This window comes from Rutilus rutilus, assembly GCF_951802725.1.
Source record: "Rutilus rutilus genome assembly, chromosome: 5".
In the NCBI taxonomy this organism is placed as follows: Eukaryota; Metazoa; Chordata; class Actinopteri; order Cypriniformes; family Leuciscidae; genus Rutilus; species Rutilus rutilus.
The window spans coordinates 45,988,869-46,011,777 of NC_140213.1; the positions used below are offsets into that span (position 1 = coordinate 45,988,869).

Consider the following 22,909-nt stretch of genomic DNA (forward strand, 5'->3'; position numbering starts at 1 on the left):
ATGTGATTGATAATTAAATTAATTATTTAATAATCAAATATAACTACTAATACAACGTGTCACCAACACCGCCTCATATGCGCTTAGAATGTGTGACTGTTGTGGACGCGCTCTTCCTGGAACAACTGCACGCGCTGAATGAATCTGCTACCGTTAAACTGGAGCACTTTGCTAGCACGTTATTTATCTAAAAGAAACGCATCCTATATGAGATTAATCAGATATATTCAAAATAAACATAATATTACAAATTATATCTGCACAAAATGACGCAAATTCATGCTCAAGTGAACTTGAACTAAGTTACGTGCCATTCATTCAGAACTACTCATGTTGTGGACGCGCTTTTCCTGGAGCGACACGACATGGCAACTAAACCCAAATAATTCACAATGTTTTATTACAATATTATTCTCTTTATAATGTTATGTAATATTACAGTCCCAATAGTCATTATTAGTTGTGCACTGCCGTTTGAGCTGCGCGCGCTGAAGCATGACGCTTTACTACAGAGTTAATTCTTAACCAAATGCATCCAATATGAGATAAATCAGATATGGATAGGCATACACAATGTAAGTTGTAATAAACAGTATTACAACTTACATTTGCACAAAACAAAAGGCTGCGAATGCACACGCAAATTTATAGTCATGATGAAGGTGTAAAATGGTCCCAAACATAACTCCGGGGCGCTCGCTTTACATGTTTCGCGGTTGAGCAGCACGCACGCACATGAAGACCTGCTTAATAGATGATCGATAAGTTGTATCGATTAAATGTATTATCGACAATTAATCGATTGTCGATTAATCGTTGACATCCCTAGCAGATACAGAGCTCTTTAATTCGCGATCAACCTCGTTTTATTGTAAGGTGAATTTACATTTACATTTAGTCATTTAGCAGACGCTTTTGTCCAAAGCGACTTACAAATTGGGACTAAATTAAGCAAGTCATCGTGAAGAGGCAAAAACAACGCAAGAAGTGCTCAAAATACGAAGTTCAGGCATTATTCAGAGTAGCATAAGCCCGATAAGCGAGAATTTACAGGAATATATACATATATATATAAAAAAAAAATTTTTTTTTTTTTTTTTTTATGAGGTTAAGTGCTCACGGAAGAGAAGAGTTTTTAGCTCTTTTTTGAATGTTGTCATGGATTCTGCATTCCGGATTTTTTTTTTTTATGAGGTTAAGTGCTCACGGAAGAGAAGAGTTTTTAGCTCTTTTTTGAATGTTGTCATGGATTCTGCATTCCGGATGCCGGTGGGGAGATCATTCCACCAGCATGGAACTGTGAATGAGAATGTTCTGGAAAGTGATTTTTTGGCTCTCTGTGATGGGACCACGAGACGTCGCTCGTTGACCGATCGAAGGCTTCTGGTAGGGATGTAGACTTGTAGGAGTGAGTGAAAGTAGGACGGAGCTGACCCTGTGACAGATCTGTAAGCAAGCGTCAGTGCCTTGAACTTGATGCGAGCAGAGAGAGGTAGCCAGTGCAGTGAGATGAACAAAGGAGTGACGTGGGCCCTCTTGGGCTCGTTGAAGACAAAATTGTATCACGTAGCCTAGAATATTTGCTTCAAAACTATGTGAAAATCATCCTGACTGCTCATTCAGATAAGACAATATATTGATTTAAAATTTGTAAGACGTGTTTTCTGTAAGAAAGCTTTATGCGAAGAGGCGTGATCACATCATTAATATGTATGGATTTCACACCTAGAATATTTGCTTCAAAACTATGTGAAAATCATCCTGACTGCTCATTCAGATAAGACAATATATTGATTTAAAATTTGTAAGACGTGTTTTCTGTAAGAAAGCTTTATGCGAAGAGGCGTGATCACATCATTAATATGTATGGATTTCACACCTGAGAAAGACAAAGACCCACCCCTAATGGCCCTATTAGGACCTATCAGGCCCTATCATTCTGAGCAACCTTGCACAAAGAATGAGGAGATTTAAAAAAGAATGGCTTTTAGATTGTTTGGATTTATTTACAACACAACATAATCCAAAGATACGCAACAAATAACAAAAAAGCACATTATTGAAAACAATGATCCAAAGACAGAGACCTTTGTGCCATTCCTAAAAACATTGTACATACCTTTCATTTCCAAGGTGTTTGATTTTCATTTTACCATGTTCATGTACAGAGACTCATGTGAATGTTGAAGTCAGCAGGACTCAGTGGCATCTGGTCCCTGTAAAAAAAACCAAAAAAAAACAAACTGTTAACATTTTGGGAATAGATTTTAGATTTTTCTGGTTCAAATTGCTTTTTAAAATTCACAGAATACACACACAAATGTTTCCAACAATGTATAATGATGCTGCATAAAATAATAACAATAGGCCTTTTTCACGTAAGTTAGAACGCACATCCGGTTCAGCGTTTGTTGTGTAAAGCGACTTCCGGTGAAAAAGAGTCAGACGCGCTAACGTTACTCTTCACACAACTTCCCTGAAGAATCTACCGGCAATTACATCAGCGGATGTTTTTTGACTTGTCGAGCTTCTCCGCACTCAAAACAAAACAAATCTTTATTGTAATAGTCATTTTAGATAATTTTAAGACTTTGTTTATCTTAATTTTATTACTGCAGTTGTGGCAGCTTATTTGGAGAAATAAAGTATGGTGATATCTTCCTTGAACAGTAGCCTAATTTAATTTGTGTCAACATTAACTAAAATGATATTATGACTTGAAAGTGAAAGGACATAAATGTAAAGGCTTCAATAATAGATTTAATCAAATATGACGGGAAAGTAGCTTCGTAATTTGTTTTCAGAAATGCATAAACATACCTGGAAGAGGAGACTGCATATAGTCATGATCTGCTCCAGCGCTGTTACCTCACTAACTATTTTGTCGTCTTGGGTGTCGTCAGAGTAGGCTACGGTGCCACATTGCTGCCACATATTATTTCCGCTATTGATATAGGCTATATCAATTTTATGTAGCCTACAAAATATGCCTTTATCCACATAAAATTGATATAGCCTAAGCCTTTCATGTCTATCATACATCTACGTTCAAAAAGCTGATATAGCAGCCCCCAATGGACATGTTAAAAGATCAAATTCTGTACACACCTTATTACTAAACCATACTATCCAACAGAAAAGCAGATGAGTCCAGAATATGAACGCAACGCACACGTTAAGCGTTTTCCTCCCATAGAAACCCTTTATTATAAAGAAAAATCTTAACGTGGCTTTATGGGAGGATGGAATTGCAGTGCAACAAATCCTTTAAATGGTATTCAATGCAAAACAAAAAATGAAAATATATAAGTAGCCTATAAAATAAACAAATAATTGTGGCATTAATTAGCCCACAAACAATATTTATTTTAAAGCCTAAACGAATTTATTTAAAGAAAAACACCAGCTTTCTCTAGTGTTGTGTTTCAGCCGCCCACTGGCACAGCGCTTACTCGCCATAGAAAATGTATGATTTAATTTGTTAGACACGAAGAGGACTTATCCGTCTGGCATGGCCGCTCGCCCTAACGTTAACCTATAAATGTTCGCTATTATTAAGCACATATCCAGGTGTTTGTGCGGAGTGTGGAGCGCGCACTGCATGACATGGACGCGCCGGTGCCATCACTCGCATTTTCCTATCAACAGTGGAAACAACTTAAAATACTCCATCATTTCTGGTCATACAGAAAATAATAATACATCAGTCACAACTACTTTTATTTGTGTAAACTCACAACAACAAGAAAACGTTGTGCATTTGTAAAATAAAAGAAACAGGACGCGCTTTCATGATCTCTGTGAATTGGAGCGTATCTCAAAAATGAACTGAAAAAACAGCGTATCACTAGCCTCACAGACATGAGAAATATATCTATAAAACTTGAAATGTTCACCAACGAAAAAAATCCAATGGAAAGCCAATACGTACAGTAGCCTACTATCTGATGATGTAATCCTGTCCGATGAAAGGTGCATCTACTTTACAGCGGAGATGTATGGAGATGTTTGCAGTCGACACTGATTTAGAAAAAAATTTCAGACAAATTTATTATCATTAGCCTACTTTTGCCGGTGCTTTGCGGCAAGTTTTATGTATGCGCTTGAGCGCGGAATATATAGGCTATACCAAGGATTGAATATAAATGTGCGATTAGTAATTGCTTAAATGAATGACTACTAGTCTAGAAAAAATCTTTAGTCTATGGCAACTCTTATCAGTAGCCTACATTTAATAGTTGACATTAATTAGTAATTAGTATCCAGCTCTTTACATACATTAGTTGAGTTGGCATAGTTAATGAACTAATAAAATAAAGTATTTCAATATAGCATTGCTTATTCCACCACAATTCCAAAGGATTGTTTATAAGGTGACAATCCGTTATAGGCTACATTTGAAGATTGTAGGCTGTATAGGCTATCTTGAAGATTTTTGTGTCGTCTCTTATAAAGACGAAAATTGACATTTCGTTAATAAAAAATAAGAACACAATGTAAAAAATAAACATTGTTCTGTTAGATGTGTTTTGACTAGGCTACTTGTTTAATTTAACTTGTTTAATTTAACTTGTTTAATACTTATTAATTAATTAGTAAATATTAATTTAATTATATCTCTAGGTAGGCTATTGAAGATAGCCTATTAACAAAAAATAAATCTTATAGTATATTATATTAAAAAAAATGTGTACTGCCAGTAGCGGCAGTGTAATTAGCGTCGGCTACAAACAAATGTGATACTTATAGGGATCTTAAACGTCGGGACTTCTACGTGTCAAATAGCATGCATCCACTTCTTTGTCAGACAGTCATTGCTTGGAAAAGCATTAACTCAAATATGGTTGTCACTGCTTATTATTTGTGCAATGAGGGATGCTACAGTGACACCTCGATGTTGCTTCAGCCATTGTTGTTTCGACCGGAAGTCGCTTTACACAACAAACGCTGAACCGGATGTGCGTTCTAACTTCCGTGAAAAAGGCCTATAGCCTATAACAGCCTATAAATCTTCCAAAAGATTTCAATAACAACTACGTTAGAGAAAAATATATTGATTATCATATGTTACTTCAAATGTTTCCATTCGTTATGATGATATGAAATGAGATTAGAGTAAAAACATGAAGCCTTTGTTTGGTGCGTTTTGCTTTTCAAACCCACAGCGCGCTAGCCTGGCTAACGTCAGACCTAGTCTCATTTGAGACGTGGTCTGGGAACCACATGTTAATTTTCTCGTATTTGAGGCGTGGTTTATGAATGCCCAGAGCCGTTTATTGGGCGCTACGAATGTCTAACAAATGCGCCTGTACGTAGCTCATAGCCAATCATTTCAATTATACAAAATGACGTATGTAGAGCGACAGAAATTCAACGAGGAAGACGACGAAATAAACTTGCGTTCTAAACTATTAAGAACACTATCTAAGGCTGCATCGAAAAGTAACTTCGCGTCTGATGCCATGTTGTATCCATAGATATAAACAAACTGCTTCGGTGTGTCGCATAGACGTCATCATCGTCTTGCTGCTCCCTCCCCGTTCTGTGATTGGTTCCCTTTTTGAGGGGGAAATCTGGTCCTTGGTATCCAGGCTGCCTAGCAGCGTGAATAAAATCGCACTGCGTTCAAGGCAGCATGGGGAAACCCAGGCTAACAGTGCGCTCCAAAATATGATACATTCAAACCCACAGCGCAATCCAAAATATGATACATTCAAACCCACAGCGCAATCCAAAATATGATACATTCAAACAGCACAGCGCGCTCCAAAATATGATACATTCAAACATCAGAGCGCGCTCCAAAATATGAAACATTATGGTTACCATATTATACATATCTACGTTTGAGCAGATTAGAGGATGGATACCCGACCCGAGCCCGACGGGACCCGTCGGTACCCGACGGGCCGGGCCGGGTTCGGACAGATATTTACAAATTATGTTCGGGTTCGGGTCGGGCTCGGTCACATCAGCGCGATAAGGCATTGAACATTTTAAAACAGCTTATTATGTAGGTAGCCAATGTGCCTGATGCTTTCACTTGATGCAAACGTTCGTTTTTGTGATTAAAATACATGTAAAATATTACCATAACATCTGTCTTCCTGTGTGCGGAAATTTGTTTATGTAGCCGTGACAACGAAACACGTGCATGCGCGCCTGCGTTAAGTGCGCTTGTTGCTCCTTGCGCGCTGATGCACTCATCCTGCTGACATTTCCGAATGCCTTCCTACAGTTGCTTAATAAAAGCGGGGTTTCCACACAAACAAACGTACATGTGTTATTAGTATGAGAAAAAAAAAGGGATTTTAACTGTCGGTCTCGGGTCGGGCTCGGACATAAATATCATTATGCCTGTCGGGCTCGGGTCGGGTTCGGTTACTGCTCTGTCGGACGCGGGCCGGGCTCGGACAAAAAAATTCGGCCCGATCCGCACTCTAGAGCAGATATCCACAAACACGGGTCTAAATATTATAATATTCACCTTATATCTAGCAACAGTTCAACTGCAATGTGAAGTTTATGCAACAATAACAAACTAATAATTAAGAATTTCTTACCTTACTTTCTTGTCTTCAAATCGCGTTCTTCTTCTTCTGAGGTAAATCCGATGTAAGCTCACGGCGTGTCTTTCCAACTCGACGAAAAGCTTGTGAAGTTTTTTGGTGCTTTGTTTTTGAGGTAACGAGCGCGTTCCATGTGGACGATTTGCATGTCAATCTCTTTTGCGCGAGTGGGCGTGGTCGAATTAAAAATAATGAGCAAGGGTTTGAGATACTGGACATCGTGTTGGTTTTATACATATTACTTAAACAGAGAATATTTGTTTTCAGTTTGAATCCGATCATTTAAAAGTACACACTTAAATGTTTATAAAGGTATATGGCTCATAAATGTGTGACAAGTATTCGCTGAGTTTTGTTTCAGTTTATAGATGTGCTCAAGAAAAAAAAGTTCACCGCGACGGAGAGGCAGAACGCACACCCTGTTTATTTTCTTTATTTTACAAAAGCACAATGTTTTGATTTGATTGTAAGTGGACACATACAAAAGTAGAAATATCACAGATTCTTTTTTCATATTTCTTTTTTCTGTATGACCATAAATGACGGAGTAATTTAAGTTTATGTTGCTACAATGTGAAGAAAATCCAGCAAAACGCGGGGGCGTGTTTGCCGACCTCAGAGTGTTAAACAAGATGCTTGACTTTAATAAACAGAGCATTTAAGCATCAAGAACGGAAAAACATAAACGCTGTCGGCTACACTGAGATTCGATCTCAGATCGCTTGAAGCTCCGAGAGGATCATGTTGTTGCATTGACCACAGAGCTATCGTCTGAATACTGTTAAACTAATGTCTTATGCTTTTACAAAGCCTCATTGATGTGGCCTAATATTTTTTCCTATTGCAATGTTTTATGTTGAATTTTTTTTTTCATTATTCAATTTATTCAATTTAATTTCAATAATTTCAGTATTGTGATTATGAATTCATTCAATGTTTCATTTGAATTGATTTGCTACCAGCTTTCAATCGCTCTCAATGAGCCGCGCTGACACTTTGCAAAGTCTGTGATTGTAGCGCCTCTTAGCGGTAAGAGGCTGCAAATACACACCCGCAATTTACCGCCGCGGGAAAAGTATTATTCTGGTTGAGTACCATCTGTACATGATATTTACCTCAGGTATTTGCAGGTAAGACGTTTTTTTTTATAAAGTCCGATGCGGCGGCCGGGTCCTCAAACTTGTGTACAGCACCATTGGAAAAAGTGATCCGCAACACAGCAGGAAACAAAAGGCCAGACTTAACCCCGGGGCATGAGTGAAGGAGACGTTTTGAATCCTTGAAAGCAGCTTGTTTCACAATCTTCACAATCACAAACAAGATATCTTATTCCCATCATGAATCAGAGGAGATAGCTGTGCGGCGCGTCATAGAATCTCATCACAGGCTTCAAAAGTAGTGAACTCTAATGACAAAGGGACGGGGGGGCTCCCCCTTCCTTGGCCTCTCGCGCAGTGTGCGATGTGCCCTGTCTAGTAGAGGTTTCTCCTGGAGATGCAGCAAGCTCTGCAAAAGCTGAGAGACGAAGTCAGCTGGATGCGAACCCTCTACTCCCTCGGGTAATCCGACGAGGCGAATATTGTTCCTTCTGGATCTTCCCTCCAGATCTTCACATTTGGCATCCAGTTGTACCACCTGTTTTTGAAGCGTAGATATAACGGATTGCATTTCAGTTAGGCGATCACTGTGATCAGATGCTGAACGTTCCAGTTCTCTGACAGTGTCAGCGTTAGCGTCAACTTTCTGCTGCAAAGGGCCTAGCCAGTCTTTAACTTCTTGTCTAACTGTGACGATCTCTGACCACAAATCCGATGACAATGAGTCAATTTTCTTGCATATATCATTTTTGACCGACTCCAACATGCCCTGAATGAGAGTTATGTTTGCAGATGAACTGTCGGTAGAATTGATGTTTGCTGAGGCCCCATCAGCATCCTCTGGCGAGTGTGCAGTTTTGCCACTCTTACCCACGTCGGTTTTCGCTCGAGATGACGACATATTCGTGACTTACAGTCAATATGAGTGATCCTTCTAATGTTAGTAAACTAGTTTTTCAACTTGTATAAAGAAATTATACAAAACTGTGCAAGTAAATGAGTAAAATGAACACTTTCTCTCAGAGCAGCAGGGAAACACGTCTTACAGCCTTGCTAGAAACAGCGCCCCCCCCCCCCAGGGCTTGAATTACAAATCTGTGGGCAGTTTTTCTACATCCTTTTGTGAACGTCATTTTACACTTGTATGCTGCACAGCGGGTCATCTTAAAAGTGCCATCGGAGCTACCAATCTCTGTATAACGGCCGTTGGAGCCCTCTGCTGGTAGGGAATCGTAAGATGGCCGCTCGGACACTTCCGGTGGCATCACTGCCCGCTGGCAGTTTAGAATGTCATGAGCTATCCAGTCAGTATATAGACCAGTGGATAGAACTAGGGATGGCTGACGCGAAACAGTCGTTCCGAAGCTTTGCGAGATCCCGAAGCACAGATGTTTCGAAACACTGATCCGAAGCGTGATTCAAAACACCCATGTCATGTGACTATGGCCAAACGAAGCCTCGAAGTGTTTCACTAAGTGTTTCATCAGGTGTGGTCCGCCGAATCAGCGTTTGATTGACACGGTCGGGAACAGACCACACAATCGCACATCTGTATAAAAGTGAAATCAACGTATATTGACCTCGTGGGTTTTTGTGAGAGGAGTTTGATTTTGAAATTGCGGATTTTTGGTGATATAGTGACATTTGATTAGTTATAGGCTATTTAGGCTTACATTTAAATTTACACAACACATTGACTGATAGTCTAGAGACAGAGTATACATATAGTGACACATTAATAGATACATAGATATAAATATATATAGACAGCTAGATTAATAGATAGATAGATAGATACATATATAGATAGATTATAGATACATATATAAATACATAGATAGATTATAGATAGATACATAGATAGATTATATCTAGATACATAGATAGATTATAGATACATATCTAGATACATAGATAGATTCATATAGATAGATACATAGATATATAGATAAAATGGAGGCTCCCCAGAAGAGATGCCGTACATCTGTGGTGTGGGAGCATTTCCGTTTAGAAACCCCAAATAAAGTGAGATGTGTGTATTGTGATCGGCTGCTAGCCTACTGCAACAATACATCATCCATGATACGCCATTTGAGGAGAATCTGAAATTTGCGTATTTGCCCAGAACTCATGATCCACTAACTTACTGGAAAGAGAGAGCAGTAATCTTTCCTCATTTGTATGTCCTAGCTAAAAAATATCTTTGTATGCCAGCAACAAGTGTCCCTTGTGAGAGGATTTTTTCAAAGGCTGGAGAAATTATCTGTAAAAAAAGAAGTAGGCTAAGTCCTTCCACAGCAGAGAAATTAATATTTTTTTTATAAAAATCTCTAAAATAGTGAGACATTGTGGCTTGATTTCTTTTATTAATATTCATTTTGCAGGACCAAAATAACATTATGCACAGTGAGGAGCCTATAGGTTACAAGCTTCACATATTTGAAAAATACAATAATAAAAAAACAACATTTTTTTTTTAATGGCTGGTCAAGGTTGTTTCAGATCAACACCTGCAAGTGACCACTAGGTGTCACCGTTGAGACGGGTGTCGGATTGATTCGAAGCCTCGAAACAATATGGCCCATTTGGTTCAACTGTTTCATTGCTTCACGAAGCCTCGATCTGCCCACCACTAGATTGAACCCATGTGCAGCTTTGATTATAATAACATAAGAAAACAAAAGCATGACATGAATCAAGATCATGGCATGACGCTTACCAACAGCAGTTACAGTGGAACAAAACTAGACCAAGACACACGGCAAACATTAGGGCTTAAAAACACACAAGACTAATGACTAGACAAGGGACACCTGTGAACAATGAAACGATGAACCAATAACAACATGACACAACAGACAAGGGAACACATGTCTGGATCGCATGACTTGAACAGGGGATCACATGACAGACATGAAACAAGAACATGAAACATAACCAAATTGTGACATTTGTTTGCAAAAAAATGCTGTTTCCAGTTCTAGTTTTGTCTAATATTGCACATGCTGTATTTTATTTAATATACTATAAACAATGACCACATTTATTTTGCTAACAGGATTCCATACAAGAAAAAAACAGACTTTCAGAGTTACCGCTTCAAGAAGTTCAGAGAAAATCTCAACTGCTTTCAGGTATGGAAAAATATTCTTTTGTATTTATTGTTCACATTTATATTATAATAAACAAATGGGGTTTTCAACAAATGTAAAATAGTGTATTTTTAGTTAAAAAAAAGACAACTAATTAATGTATTTAGCATTTTCCCTAGCATTTTAGTTGTGTACACATCCACATGTCAACAATGCTAGACTCATATATTTTCATGTTGGTAGACAAGCAGTTTCATTAAACTTGCAATTATATGTAAACAATATTTAGCAACTCTACAATTCTGTATGATTTGTAATTTATGTATGATTTGGGGCACAGTGATATTGACGTTCTGTAATGTTAATTTTGCCTACCTTAAAGCAGAACTTGGTAACTTTTTTAACTTAATAAAACTGTCTAGAAATCATTTGGATGGTTAAATAACCTGTTCTGGTGATATTGGTGACTTTCCCCGCTCCCCCCAGCGGTCCCAGGCGGAAAACCAACCTTGCAACTTGAGGACTACCGTCCCGGCAAGATAGAAATTGGAAGTCTCGTGAGAAGCGAGAACGAGAACGAGCGCGAAACACGAATTGCTTTACGGCAATTCAACATAAACACACACGCATGTATGATGTATCTCTGGTATTACCAGATTACCCACCTCAGTAGACATAGCTCCACACGATACGGTTGGCTTGCTCCGATCAAAACAAACGCACATGAGCAGCGGTAGAGAGGGGGAGGAGGCCGCTGCAAGTGAGTTTTTTACGACCGTGTTGTGAAATATACGCCCCCCACAGCTGTAGAGGGAGCTCGTGGGGAAAACGAAGTGACTAGAGTTCGCTAGAGTTGCTGAGTTCTGCTTTAATTCTGGTATGTGTGTTACATTTACTGCCTTTGTCTAAGAAGTTAACAGCATAATCCAGCAGCAGCAATGCGCCTGTAAAATTGCATATAGGCAAACACTTGTTTGTCCTTTAATTAGGTACTTTCAATAATTTTACCTAAAATTATTGCATACATAGTTTGCTCAAGCTAACTGGTGTTCTGGAGTTTTCATTTTTATTTCATATGCTATTTGTAGTTTCACATTATCACAGCTTCATTAATGCTTTTACTTCTGATGTCTGTAATTTGTTTAACCATATGTTTCATATATGGATGTGAATTTGGTTACATTTTGTTGTTGTACCCATTTTTGTTTTTATGCTTTTAGGACCTTGAGCAGAAAATAATTGTATTCCTAAAGAATGAGCTGGAAAAGTTTAAGAAAATACAAAAAAAGGAGAACACCCAATACTTTGTGCAATACTATATAGATGACATGTGTAGCATCAAAGAAGCAGCTCTTGATATCACACTGCACTTCCTAAAAATTATGAAGCAAGATGAACTTGCAGATACTCTAAAAGGTAAGAGGCTCATGACCATCTGTCATGTTGTCATTTAAAGTCAGGAAAGAAAAGTATGATCAAGTATTTTTATTTCTGTTTGTGTTTAGATGAGCTTGTCTTGTCTATTCATCAACGAACACTTAAATCGAACCTGAAGAAGAAGTATCGATGTGTGTTTGAAGGAATTGCAAAGCAAGGTGACTCCACACTTCTGAATGACATCTACACAGATCTCTATATCACTCAGGGTGGCAGTAAACAGGTCAATACTGAACATGAGGTGAGACAGATTGAGATTTCCAGCCGTGCTGAATCACAAGAGATACAGATTGAATGCACAAATTTATTTGAATCACCTGAACAAGACAAGCAGATTAAAACTGTAATGACAAAAGGAGCTGCTGGCATCGGTAAATCCATCTCGGTGCAAAAGTTTATTCTGGATTGGGCCGAAGGAAAAGAAAATCAAGATATCAGCTTCATATTTCCTCTTCCATTCAGAGAGATGAACTTAAAGGAGAAAGAAAAACTAAGCTTAATGAACCTTGTTAGTCAGTTTTTCCCAGAGATAAAAGGACTGAACCTTACAAGAGATGATAAATACAAAGTCCTGTTCATTCTTGATGGATTGGATGAATGTCGCCTTCCTTTAAACTTTAAGGACAATGAGACGTGGCGTGATGTATCGTCACCAGCCTCTCTGGATGTTCTCCTAACGAACCTCATCAAGGGAAATCTTCTTCCTTCTGCTCTCATCTGGATCACCACCAGACCAGCGGCTGCCACTAAGATTCCTCCTGACTGTATCGACCGCGTGACAGAGGTCAGAGGGTTCAATGATACACAAAAGGAAGAGTATTTCAGAAAAAGATTCACTGATGAGAAAATGGCCAACAGAATCATTGATCACGTTAAACAATCAAAGAGTCTCTTCATCATGTGCCACATCCCAGTCTTCTGCTGGATTTCAGCCACTGTTCTCCAGAACATTTTGGAGGAGAAAATAAATAATACAAAAAATCAGACTGAGGACGCCTCTATAACACTGCAGGAATCAAATACTGAAGACCTTCCCAAGACTCTGACACAAATGTACACACACTTTCTCCGCTTTCAGATCCAGCAGAGCAGACAAAAGTATGATGGAGAATACAGACCAGATGTTTCCTGGGATAAAGATGCCATCCTTTCACTGGGGAAACTGGCATTTCATCAGCTGGAAAAAAACAACCTGATCTTCTATGACACAGACCTGAAGGACTGTGGTATTGATGCCTATAAAGCATCAGTGTATTCAGGCATGTGTACACAGATCTTTAAAGAGGAAACCGGAATCATTATTGGTACCATGTACTGCTTTGTTCACAAGAGCATTCAAGAGTTTATTGCAGCCCTTTATGCACATCTTTTTCTAGACATCAGCAAGAAAAGTGTGTTTGCTCAAGAGTCTACAGAGCAGGAAAACAAAAATGAAGCCATGATTGATTTGCTGAAAACTGCAGTGGACAAGGCGCTCGCAAGTGACAATGGACATCTGGATCTTTTCCTTCGATTCCTTCTTGGTCTGTCACTCCAGTCTAATGATCCACTCTTACGAGGTCTGTTGACACAGCAAGACAGAAATGACCAGATCAACAAGGACATAGTTCAGTACATCAAGCAAAAGTTAGGAGAAAATTTATCTCCAGAAAGGTCCATCAATCTGTTCTACTGTCTGAATGAACTGAATGACCAAACTCTGGTTAAAGACATTCAAACACAACTTAGAGAAGGAAGTCTCTCATCTGACCTTTCACCTGCCCAGTGGTCTGCTGTGGCCTTTGTGTTGTTGACATCAGAGGAGGAGCTGGGGGACTTTGAGCTTGAGAAATTTAAGAAATCAGACGAGTGTCTAATTAGACTATCAGCGGTCATCAAAACCTCCAAAAGAGCTCTGTAAGTCTTTTACTTTTTGTTTTTATCTGCTTTAATTCATAATTGTATACCATCTATGAATGTATACCATCTATATAGTTGCATTTACCATCTATATAGTTAATTTATATCAGTAGTCATTTATATTTTTCCTCTAATGAATACAGTGGAAATAAAGTCTAATTTTACTATTTTATTATAATTTTAGTATATAAGTATTATGTAGAAAACTCTGTAATCTGTAATTCTTTTGTAGGCTAAATGACTGTAACTTGACATACAAAAGCTGTTCGGCTCTGGCTGCAGTTCTTGGATCAGATTCCAATCTGAAAGAGTTGCACATGAACAATAATAATCTGCAGGATACAGGAGTGAAGATTTTGTATACTCTTCACTCCTGCAGATTTTCTCTCAGACCTATTAGTCAATGTCGATAAAGCATTAATTGTTGGAGATTTTTACATACACGTAGATAATCCAAATGATGCGTTAGGGGCTGCGTTTACAGATTTATTAAATTCATTTGGGGTCAAGCAAAACGTCACCGGACCAACTCATCGTCTTAATCATACACTCGATTTAATTATATCACATGGAACCGATCCAACCGATATAGATATCATTCCACAAAGTGATGATGTCACTGATCATTACATGGTAACTTGCATATTACGTACTGCTGTAATATGTCATGCGGCGTCGCGTTATCAACCAGGCAGAACAATCCTTCCATCCACCATAGATAATTTCTCAAATTGCTTATCTAATCTGTCTCAGCTGCTGCCTGAACCCAAACAAACAGATGAACTAGAAGAACTAACTAGCACTATGAGCACCATTCTCTCTAGAACATTGGATGTGGTTGCACCTATTAAATTAAAAAAGGTCAGAGAGAAAATTAAAGCACCATGGTACAACAATCCTACGCATGTTCTAAAGAGAGAAACCCGTATTTTAGAGCGTAAATGGAAACAAACTAATTTAGAGGTCTTTAGAATCGCGTGGAAAGACAGTATGTCACGTTATAAAAAGGCCCTAAAAGCGGCCAGGGCTGAGCACCTCCGCAAACTAATAGAAAACAACCAAAACAATCCAAGGTTTTTATTTAACACCGTGGCTAGACTAACAAATAAACAGACGTCACCCGAACAAAATATCCCGTTACAGTTCAGTAGTAATGATTTCATGAACTTCTTCACTGAGAAAATAGAAAGCATCAGAACCACAATTGTAAACGTTCAATCTTCAATTGCGCCTTATAATTCAGCCTCAATTATCACCCCGCAAGAACAATTACAGTGCTTTAATAATAATAATAATAATAATAATGACTTTATTCAGGACTCAAAATGGAAGGTCCATAGTACAAGTAAAAGAAAAAAAAACAAAGAAAAAACAATAATTACAACATAGCAATAAAATATACAGTACATAGAAATAAATTAATAAAATATCAATAACTTTCACTTGTAATATACAAACAGGAGCGCCAATGTCTCCACAGTCTAGATGTATACCTGACAGAGCTATAATCATTGTGGGCTAAAGCTTGTATAATTCTATTTTCTGAGGCAGACATTCTACACATGTATCGAAAAATAAGATTTCTTATTAAGGCAGAACAGGTAGGCACACCAACATTAACAAACATTTGACTAGCACTACACCATCTTGGTTGTTTTAGAAGCAGTCTCATACCATCATTATACGCTACATTCAGTCTCTGCATGTTCTTTTTGCTGTAAGACCGCCACAGGAGGGCAGTATAAAGTGGTGTACAGAATGCTTTGAATAAAGCTACCTTTACATAAGCAGAACACATGCCAAATTTACGTGCAAGCACATTAGCCTGAGCATATAACTTGCGACACTGTCTATTGATGTCCTTATCATCCGATAAATCATTTACAATATGATGGCCAAGATATTTAATCTCATCACACTCTTTAAGGGCAGTACCAGATAAAAAGAAATCAGGGAATACTAATTTCCTGTCTTCTTTACTTCTAACAATCATGATATTGCTCTTACTTGCATTATATTTGATATCAAAATCTGCACCGTACTGAGAGCAAACCTTCAACAGTTGTTGTAACCCAGCACTATATGGGCAAATGATTACCAAATCATCTGCATACATAAGGTGATTAGTGAGAGTATTGCCTATCATGCAGGATCCTGTATTACATTTATTTAATTGTTGTGACAAGTCATCCATATACACGTTAAAAAGGAAAGGTGACAAAATACCACCCTGACGAACTCCGTTACTAACAGTAAAAGGTTCTGATACAGAACCTGTCTATCTCTACCGGACTCTATCTAGTCTTTAAATGCACACCGAGCTTTGGCATGAAGTTCTGCTACATGTTCGTTCCAACCAGGCTTGATGCTATATGCCATTCGCTGTGGTTTATAAAAAAGCCTACTGGCGATATTAAGTGTTTCCACAATTGAGTCATATAAAACACATAAGTCTTTACTATGTTGTGGATTCTTACAATTAATATCACCACATCTTATGGCGTCTTTGGGCAGTGCAATGTTTCCCAGCAACCCATCAGTCCTGACATAATACTTCTGGAAATCTTCCATGGTTAATTTAGTCCAATCTAGTTTTCCTGTGTTAATGCTATTAGCCACCGTAGTTAACATTGGTAAGTTTTTAACATTTAAAGACAGAGAAAACGGTATATGATCGGCAATGGCCAAATCATAATGAATCGTCATAGCATCCAAAGAAGCGTGTGCATCAGTTGTACATACACAATGATCTAACCATGAGGTGGTATGCCATGCCTCACTGATGTAAGTATAACTATTATTAGGCAAAAGGACCTTGCTTGACAGTATTAAACCAATGTCAGTGCAAAAATGCATTAAGTGATTAGCAAACAGAGAGTTAGCATCAGAAATATCAGCATTCATGTCTCCTACAACAAAAATACAGGTTGAAGCATTATCCTGAATAAAAGAGCCAACAAATGCTAATCTATTTAAGTATTCAGCTTCATTTTGATAACACTCATACGGAGTGTATATATTCAAGATAATAAACTTTTTATCATGACAATTAAACTCGATACCAACAGCCCAATCCACTGCCAATCTTACCACTGATATTAGTGAATCATAGTTCTTATTCCAGAGGATAGCCACGCCCCCAGCAGGGGCGTGTCTAGAAGGGGGGCACGGGGTGGCACCGGCCCCCCCTGTAATATGATTGGCCCCCCCTGGTGCCCCCCCAACATCATTGGGCTAGATTTACTGTCAACATGACAATGCCCAACGCCATTGGATCAGAGCACTGTCAATCACTGCTTGATTTGCGATTCGCAAAGCAGAATCACTGGTCTGCGTTTTTCAAACAGGAGAGAGAGACACCTCGACACGTCACTGTTTATGGTAACTTATACACACTCAATTACAGTATATATTTTGAAATATCGCACCGTATGTTAGTGTGCAAGGACCTTAACGTTAGATTAGCTAACGTAACTTCGTCAGACTAACGTTACTGAATAGAGAGGACTTGTCAGTGTTATTCAGCGGCAGCGCACTCCACCACATAAATATAAAAGAGATATACTACTTTATGTTGTTTTAAAGACTAAAGGCACAATAATATTTGTGGCATGGTAAACATTAAAATGTGAGAATGTTAACTAACACCATAACTACATGCAACTCTGTGTAATTTCGATACTTAATGTTTTTTTTTTTTTTGCAGAATTGGGGGGAGTTGAGAATGAAAAGAGGACAAGTCTTTTTTTTTTTTTTTTTTTTTTTTTATTAGAACAAAACTGTGTGGTCCAAAACATGCAGTGCCACATTTAATACCATCTATATTAGGGCACAGGGCATTGCAAATATTTTTGAAATCGTGCTTAATGTTTTCTAAACAAGTATTTATTTCCAGTTGAATTTTCTTATTTCCCATGGGCCCCCCCTCACTGGTTCTTGGTACCCCCCCATTTATAAAATCCTGGAATCGCCCCTGGCCCCCAGATATCCTACCTTTGACAATTTTTGTACTTAGATCAGTGGTAGATTCCCCAGCCGCATAAAATCCATTATGTATTGTATTTAGACCCTCCAGATCCTGTTTAGCTAAAAAAGTCTCTTGAATACACACAACATCACAACTGTCAAGAAGCTTATCAACCACAAAGCGACGTGACTTATCCCCTGCACTGTGCCCGAGGCACAGGCCACGCGCATTATATGACCCAACCCGAAACTTCATATCAGGCTTTTTAGTAACGCCGAACATAAACTCCTGCCGGCCAAAGTTGTGGATCATACATTTCCTTTACTTCATTGCATTCAGCCGAGACATGAAACTAACTGAACCTGTTTCTTGACGATACAATCTTCCGACACTTGACTGATCTGCCAAGTTTTTTAGACAGATAGTTACTTAAGGTGTCAGCTTCAAGATCAGGAGCAAATCTAGTGGCAAACACACTCACCAGCTTGGTTTTAACCACTTCAATATTACTCCCATCACCGGTTCCAACTATTCCAATCTGCTTTCTCTCCCTTCTCGCTGGTTCACGAGTGTTATAGGGTTTTGTCTGTATGTCCCGCAACAACATTCGCGTTCTTCTGCATCTGTTTTAATCGTCGACCATCTTTCACAACCATGCTCCATTTAGGTGACTGTGCTTGTGCTTGTGGAGGCATATTCAGTTCCGCGGTTCCGGGTGGGATACCTGAAGCCAGGGAGGTCGCAGATCGTCCATCTTCCTCCCGACCAGTACCGGTGGTGTGGTCACAAACTGGTTCACAAGGCCTCTCCAATTCGGCCACACGCTGGTTCACAGCCGCAGTAACCGCTCGTAAATCCTCACACACGCTTACTTGAGTTTCCATGATATTTTTCATGTCGGACACTTCCTTATTTAGCTGTTCAATCCTGCCAAGGAGTGCTGATACATCAATACTGCTAAATGTAACAGGTGGAAGCTCATCCAGATAAAACGAAACAAATCTTGGGATATCTTCCCCGCTTTACAACTATAGAACAAAAAGAGTTAAATAAACTTATCACTTCATCTAAAACAACAACATGTTTATTAGATCCTATACCAACTAAACTATTGAAAGAAGTGTTACCTGTAGTGGAAGATCCTCTCCTCAATATTATTAACTCATCTTTATCTTTAGGTCATGTTCCAAGAACATTTAAACTGGCAGTTATAAAACCACTCATTAAGAAACCACAATTAGATCATAATAACCTAGCAAATTATAGACCCATTTCAAATCTTCCATTTATGTCTAAAATATTAGAAAAAGTGGTGTCCGCTCAACTGGGCTCTTTCTTGCAACAAAATGATATCTATGAAAAGTTTCAGTCTGGATTCAGACCGCACCATAGCACTGAAACTGCGCTCGTTAAAATCACAAATGATTTACTTTTAGCTTCTGACCAAGGCTGTATCTCAATACTAGTTTTACTTGATCTTAGTGCTGCGTTCGATACTATAGATCACACAATACTCTTAGATTGACTACAAAATTATACTGGTGTTGAAGGACAAGCAATTAAGCTGGTTCAAATCATACCTATCTGACCGCTACCATTTTGTCTATTTAAATGGAGAAAAATCGATCATAACTCCAGTAAACTATGGAGTGCCGCAGGGATCTGTGTTAGGCCCTCTGTTATTCTCAATATATATGATGCCACTTGGAAATATTATAAGGAAACATGGAATTAGTTTCCATTGTTATGCTGATGACACTCAAATATATATTTCATCACGGCCTGATGAAAACGCTAAATTTTACAAATTGACAGAGTGTGTTAAAGATATAAAAGATTGGATGACGCGTAATTTTCTTTTATTAAATCCAGACAAGACAGAGGTAATACTTATCGGTTCAAAAAACCGCCCACAAAATTTCGCACAATACAACTTTAACATCATAGGATGTCCTGTTACTTTATCCTCTACAGTAAAAGACCTGGGTGTTATACTCGATTGCAACCTGTCTTTTGAAAATCATATTTCATATGTTACAAAAACAGCCTTTTTCCACCTTAGAAACATTGCTAAGCTACGTAATATGCTATCAGTTTCTGATGCAGAAAAGTTAGTTCATGCATTCATGACCTCGAGACTGGATTACTGTAATGCTTTATTAGCTGGTTGTCCTGCATCCTCAATAAACAAGCTACAGTTAGTCCAAAATGCCACCGCTAGAGTTCTTACAAGATCAAGAAAATATGATCATGTAACACCGATTTTATCATCACTGCATTGGTTACCTATAAAGTTAATTACACTTGTATTAATTACAAGATATTGCTACTGACTTATAAAGCCCTAAACGGCTTAGCTCCAGTCTATTTAACGGATCTTCTATCGCCCTATAATCCATCGCGCTCTTTAAGATCACTAAATTCAAGGCTTTTGGTCATACCTTGGATATCCAGAACCACCAAAGGAGGGAGAGCATTTTCACATTTAGCTCCAAAACTCTGGAATAGTCTTCCTGATACTGTTCGTTGCTCAGACTCGCTCTCCCAGTTTAAAACTAGATTAAAGTTGCATCTCTTCAGCCAGGCATTCATATAATATTTTTAATCTTACAGTTCAAACTACAATCCGGCCTCTAGCTCATAAATGCCTGGGGAGAACTGGCCCCCGACTGAGCCTGGGTTCTCCCAAGGTTTTTTTTCTCCATTAGGTCACCTGATGGAGTTTTAGGACACCAGTAGGTCACTTGATGGAGTTTTTCGGTTCCTTGCCACTGTTGCCTTTGGCTTGCTCAGTTGGGGATATTTTGGGGATATTTAATTTAATTTTATCAATCAATAAATTCCACTAGAAACAAACCTTGTTGTATTATTTTAATTTAATACTGTGAAGCTGCTTTGATACAATCTGTATTGTGAAAAGCGCTATACAAATATACTTGACTTAACTGGACGGGAGAGTGTAAAGTGTAAATTGGAGACACTTTGGTAAGTTATTTGATGTAACAATTAGAACAAAGGGAAATATTGTTAATTAATTGTGGTAAATTTTTTAAATATTTTAAATATTATTAAGAATGAACTGATATAGCGGAGGTAATATCTGAGTTGACTAATCTGTTCATCCAATGAACATTCAGTATAATCAAGGTCAAGGTGTCTTTTATTAGTACCCAAGGGTAAATTTGTTGTGCAGACAGGAGATTGAGCAATCCATATTTAAAAAAAATCCATAAAACATTAAAACATACAGTAAAACATAAATCATTGTAATAATGTCCAAAAGTATAAAAACTCTTAAGAAAAAGTTCATGACAATGTGCCTCTACACACACACTCACCCACCCCCTAAATAGCATAAAGTACCATGCATAGCAACGAATGTCATTTTCTGCTATTTTTAATAATTCTATTGCTGCAGGTACAAAGTATTCCTATATTGTCTAGTTATCCACCTAGGGGCCACAAACTGACAACCAGAGTGTAGGAGCTGAAAATCAGCATATAAAGGGTGGGAACAACCTCTAAAAATAGAACTCGCCTTATGCTGCAGCTGGTTAGACCTGCTAGGTTAAGTTGTGGTTCACCTATAATCTTATTAGCCCACGTGACAAATTGGTTCAAAGAATATTTTTTTTCTTCAAAGATAAATTACCAAACCACGACACAAGGGAGAATGACAAGACTGATTCAATAAAAGCCATAGATTTATCAATGTGAAATCTGGAGCATTCTGAGGCAAAACAGACACTAATGTTGTTTTTTACATACAGTTTCACAGTCCTTTTCAAAATTCAATTTAGAATCAATGACTGTCCCAAAATATTTGTAGCCTTCTACACAATCCAAAATGAGTGATCCTTCTAATGTTAGTAAACTAGTTTTACAACTTGTATAAAGAAATTATACAAAACTGTGCAATGAACAGTAAAATTTACACTTTCTCTCAGAGCAGCAGGGAAACACGTCTTACATCCTTGCTAAAAACACACAAGACTAATGACTAGACAAGGGACACCTGTGAACAATGAAACGATGAACCAATAACAACATGACACAACAGACAAGGGAACACATGTCTGGATCGCATGACTTGAACAGGGGATCACATGACAAACATGAAACAAGAACATGAAACATAACCAAATTGTGACATTTGTTTGCAAAAAAATGCTGTTTCCAGTTCTAGTTTTGTCTAATATTGGACATGCTGTATTTTATTAGATATACGATAAACAATGACCACATTTATTTTGCTAACAGGATTCCATACAAGAAAAAAACTGACTTTCAGAGTTACCGCTTCAAGAAGTTCAGAGAAAATCTCGACAGGGTCTTTCAGGTATGGAAAAATATTGTTTTGTATTTATTGTTCACATTTATATTATAATAAACAAATGGGGTTTTCAACAAATGTAAAATAGTGTATTTTTTGTTAAAAAAAAGACAACTAATTAATGTATTTAGCATTTTCCCTAGCATTTTAGTTGTGTACACATCCACATGTCAACAATGCTAGACTCATATATTTTCATGTTGGTAGACAAGCAGTTTCATTAAACTTGCAATTATATGTAAACAATATTTAGCAACTCTACAATTCTGTATGATTTGTAATTTATGTATGATTTGGGGCACAGTCATATTGACATTCTGTAATGTTAATTTTGCCTACCTTAAAGCAGAACTTGGTAACTTTTTTAACTTAATAAAACTGTCTAGAAATCATTTGGATGGTTAAATAACCTGTTCTGGTGATATTGGTGACTTTCCCCGCTCCCCCCAGCGGTCCCAGGCGGAAAACCAACCTTGCAACTTGAGGACTACCGTCCCGGCAAGATAGAAATTGGA

At 38.0% G+C, this 22,909-nt stretch overlaps 1 protein-coding gene across 1 annotated transcript in view; it reads left to right on the forward strand.

The window, feature by feature from the left end:
• The window catches only part of LOC311291139 (uncharacterized protein), a gene marked incomplete at its 3' end in the record, with an annotated part of 311,624 nt that overhangs the window by 94,814 nt on the left and 193,901 nt on the right, over positions 1 to 22,909 (forward strand). Inside the window, exons 28-31 of the mRNA XM_084410012.1 lie at positions 10,725 to 10,800; positions 11,979 to 12,174; positions 12,264 to 14,091; positions 22,322 to 22,400. Of these exons, the coding sequence (XP_084266138.1) occupies positions 10,725 to 10,800; positions 11,979 to 12,174; positions 12,264 to 14,091; positions 22,322 to 22,400 (2,179 nt within the window). The remainder of the gene's footprint in view (positions 1 to 10,724; positions 10,801 to 11,978; positions 12,175 to 12,263; positions 14,092 to 22,321; positions 22,401 to 22,909) is intronic.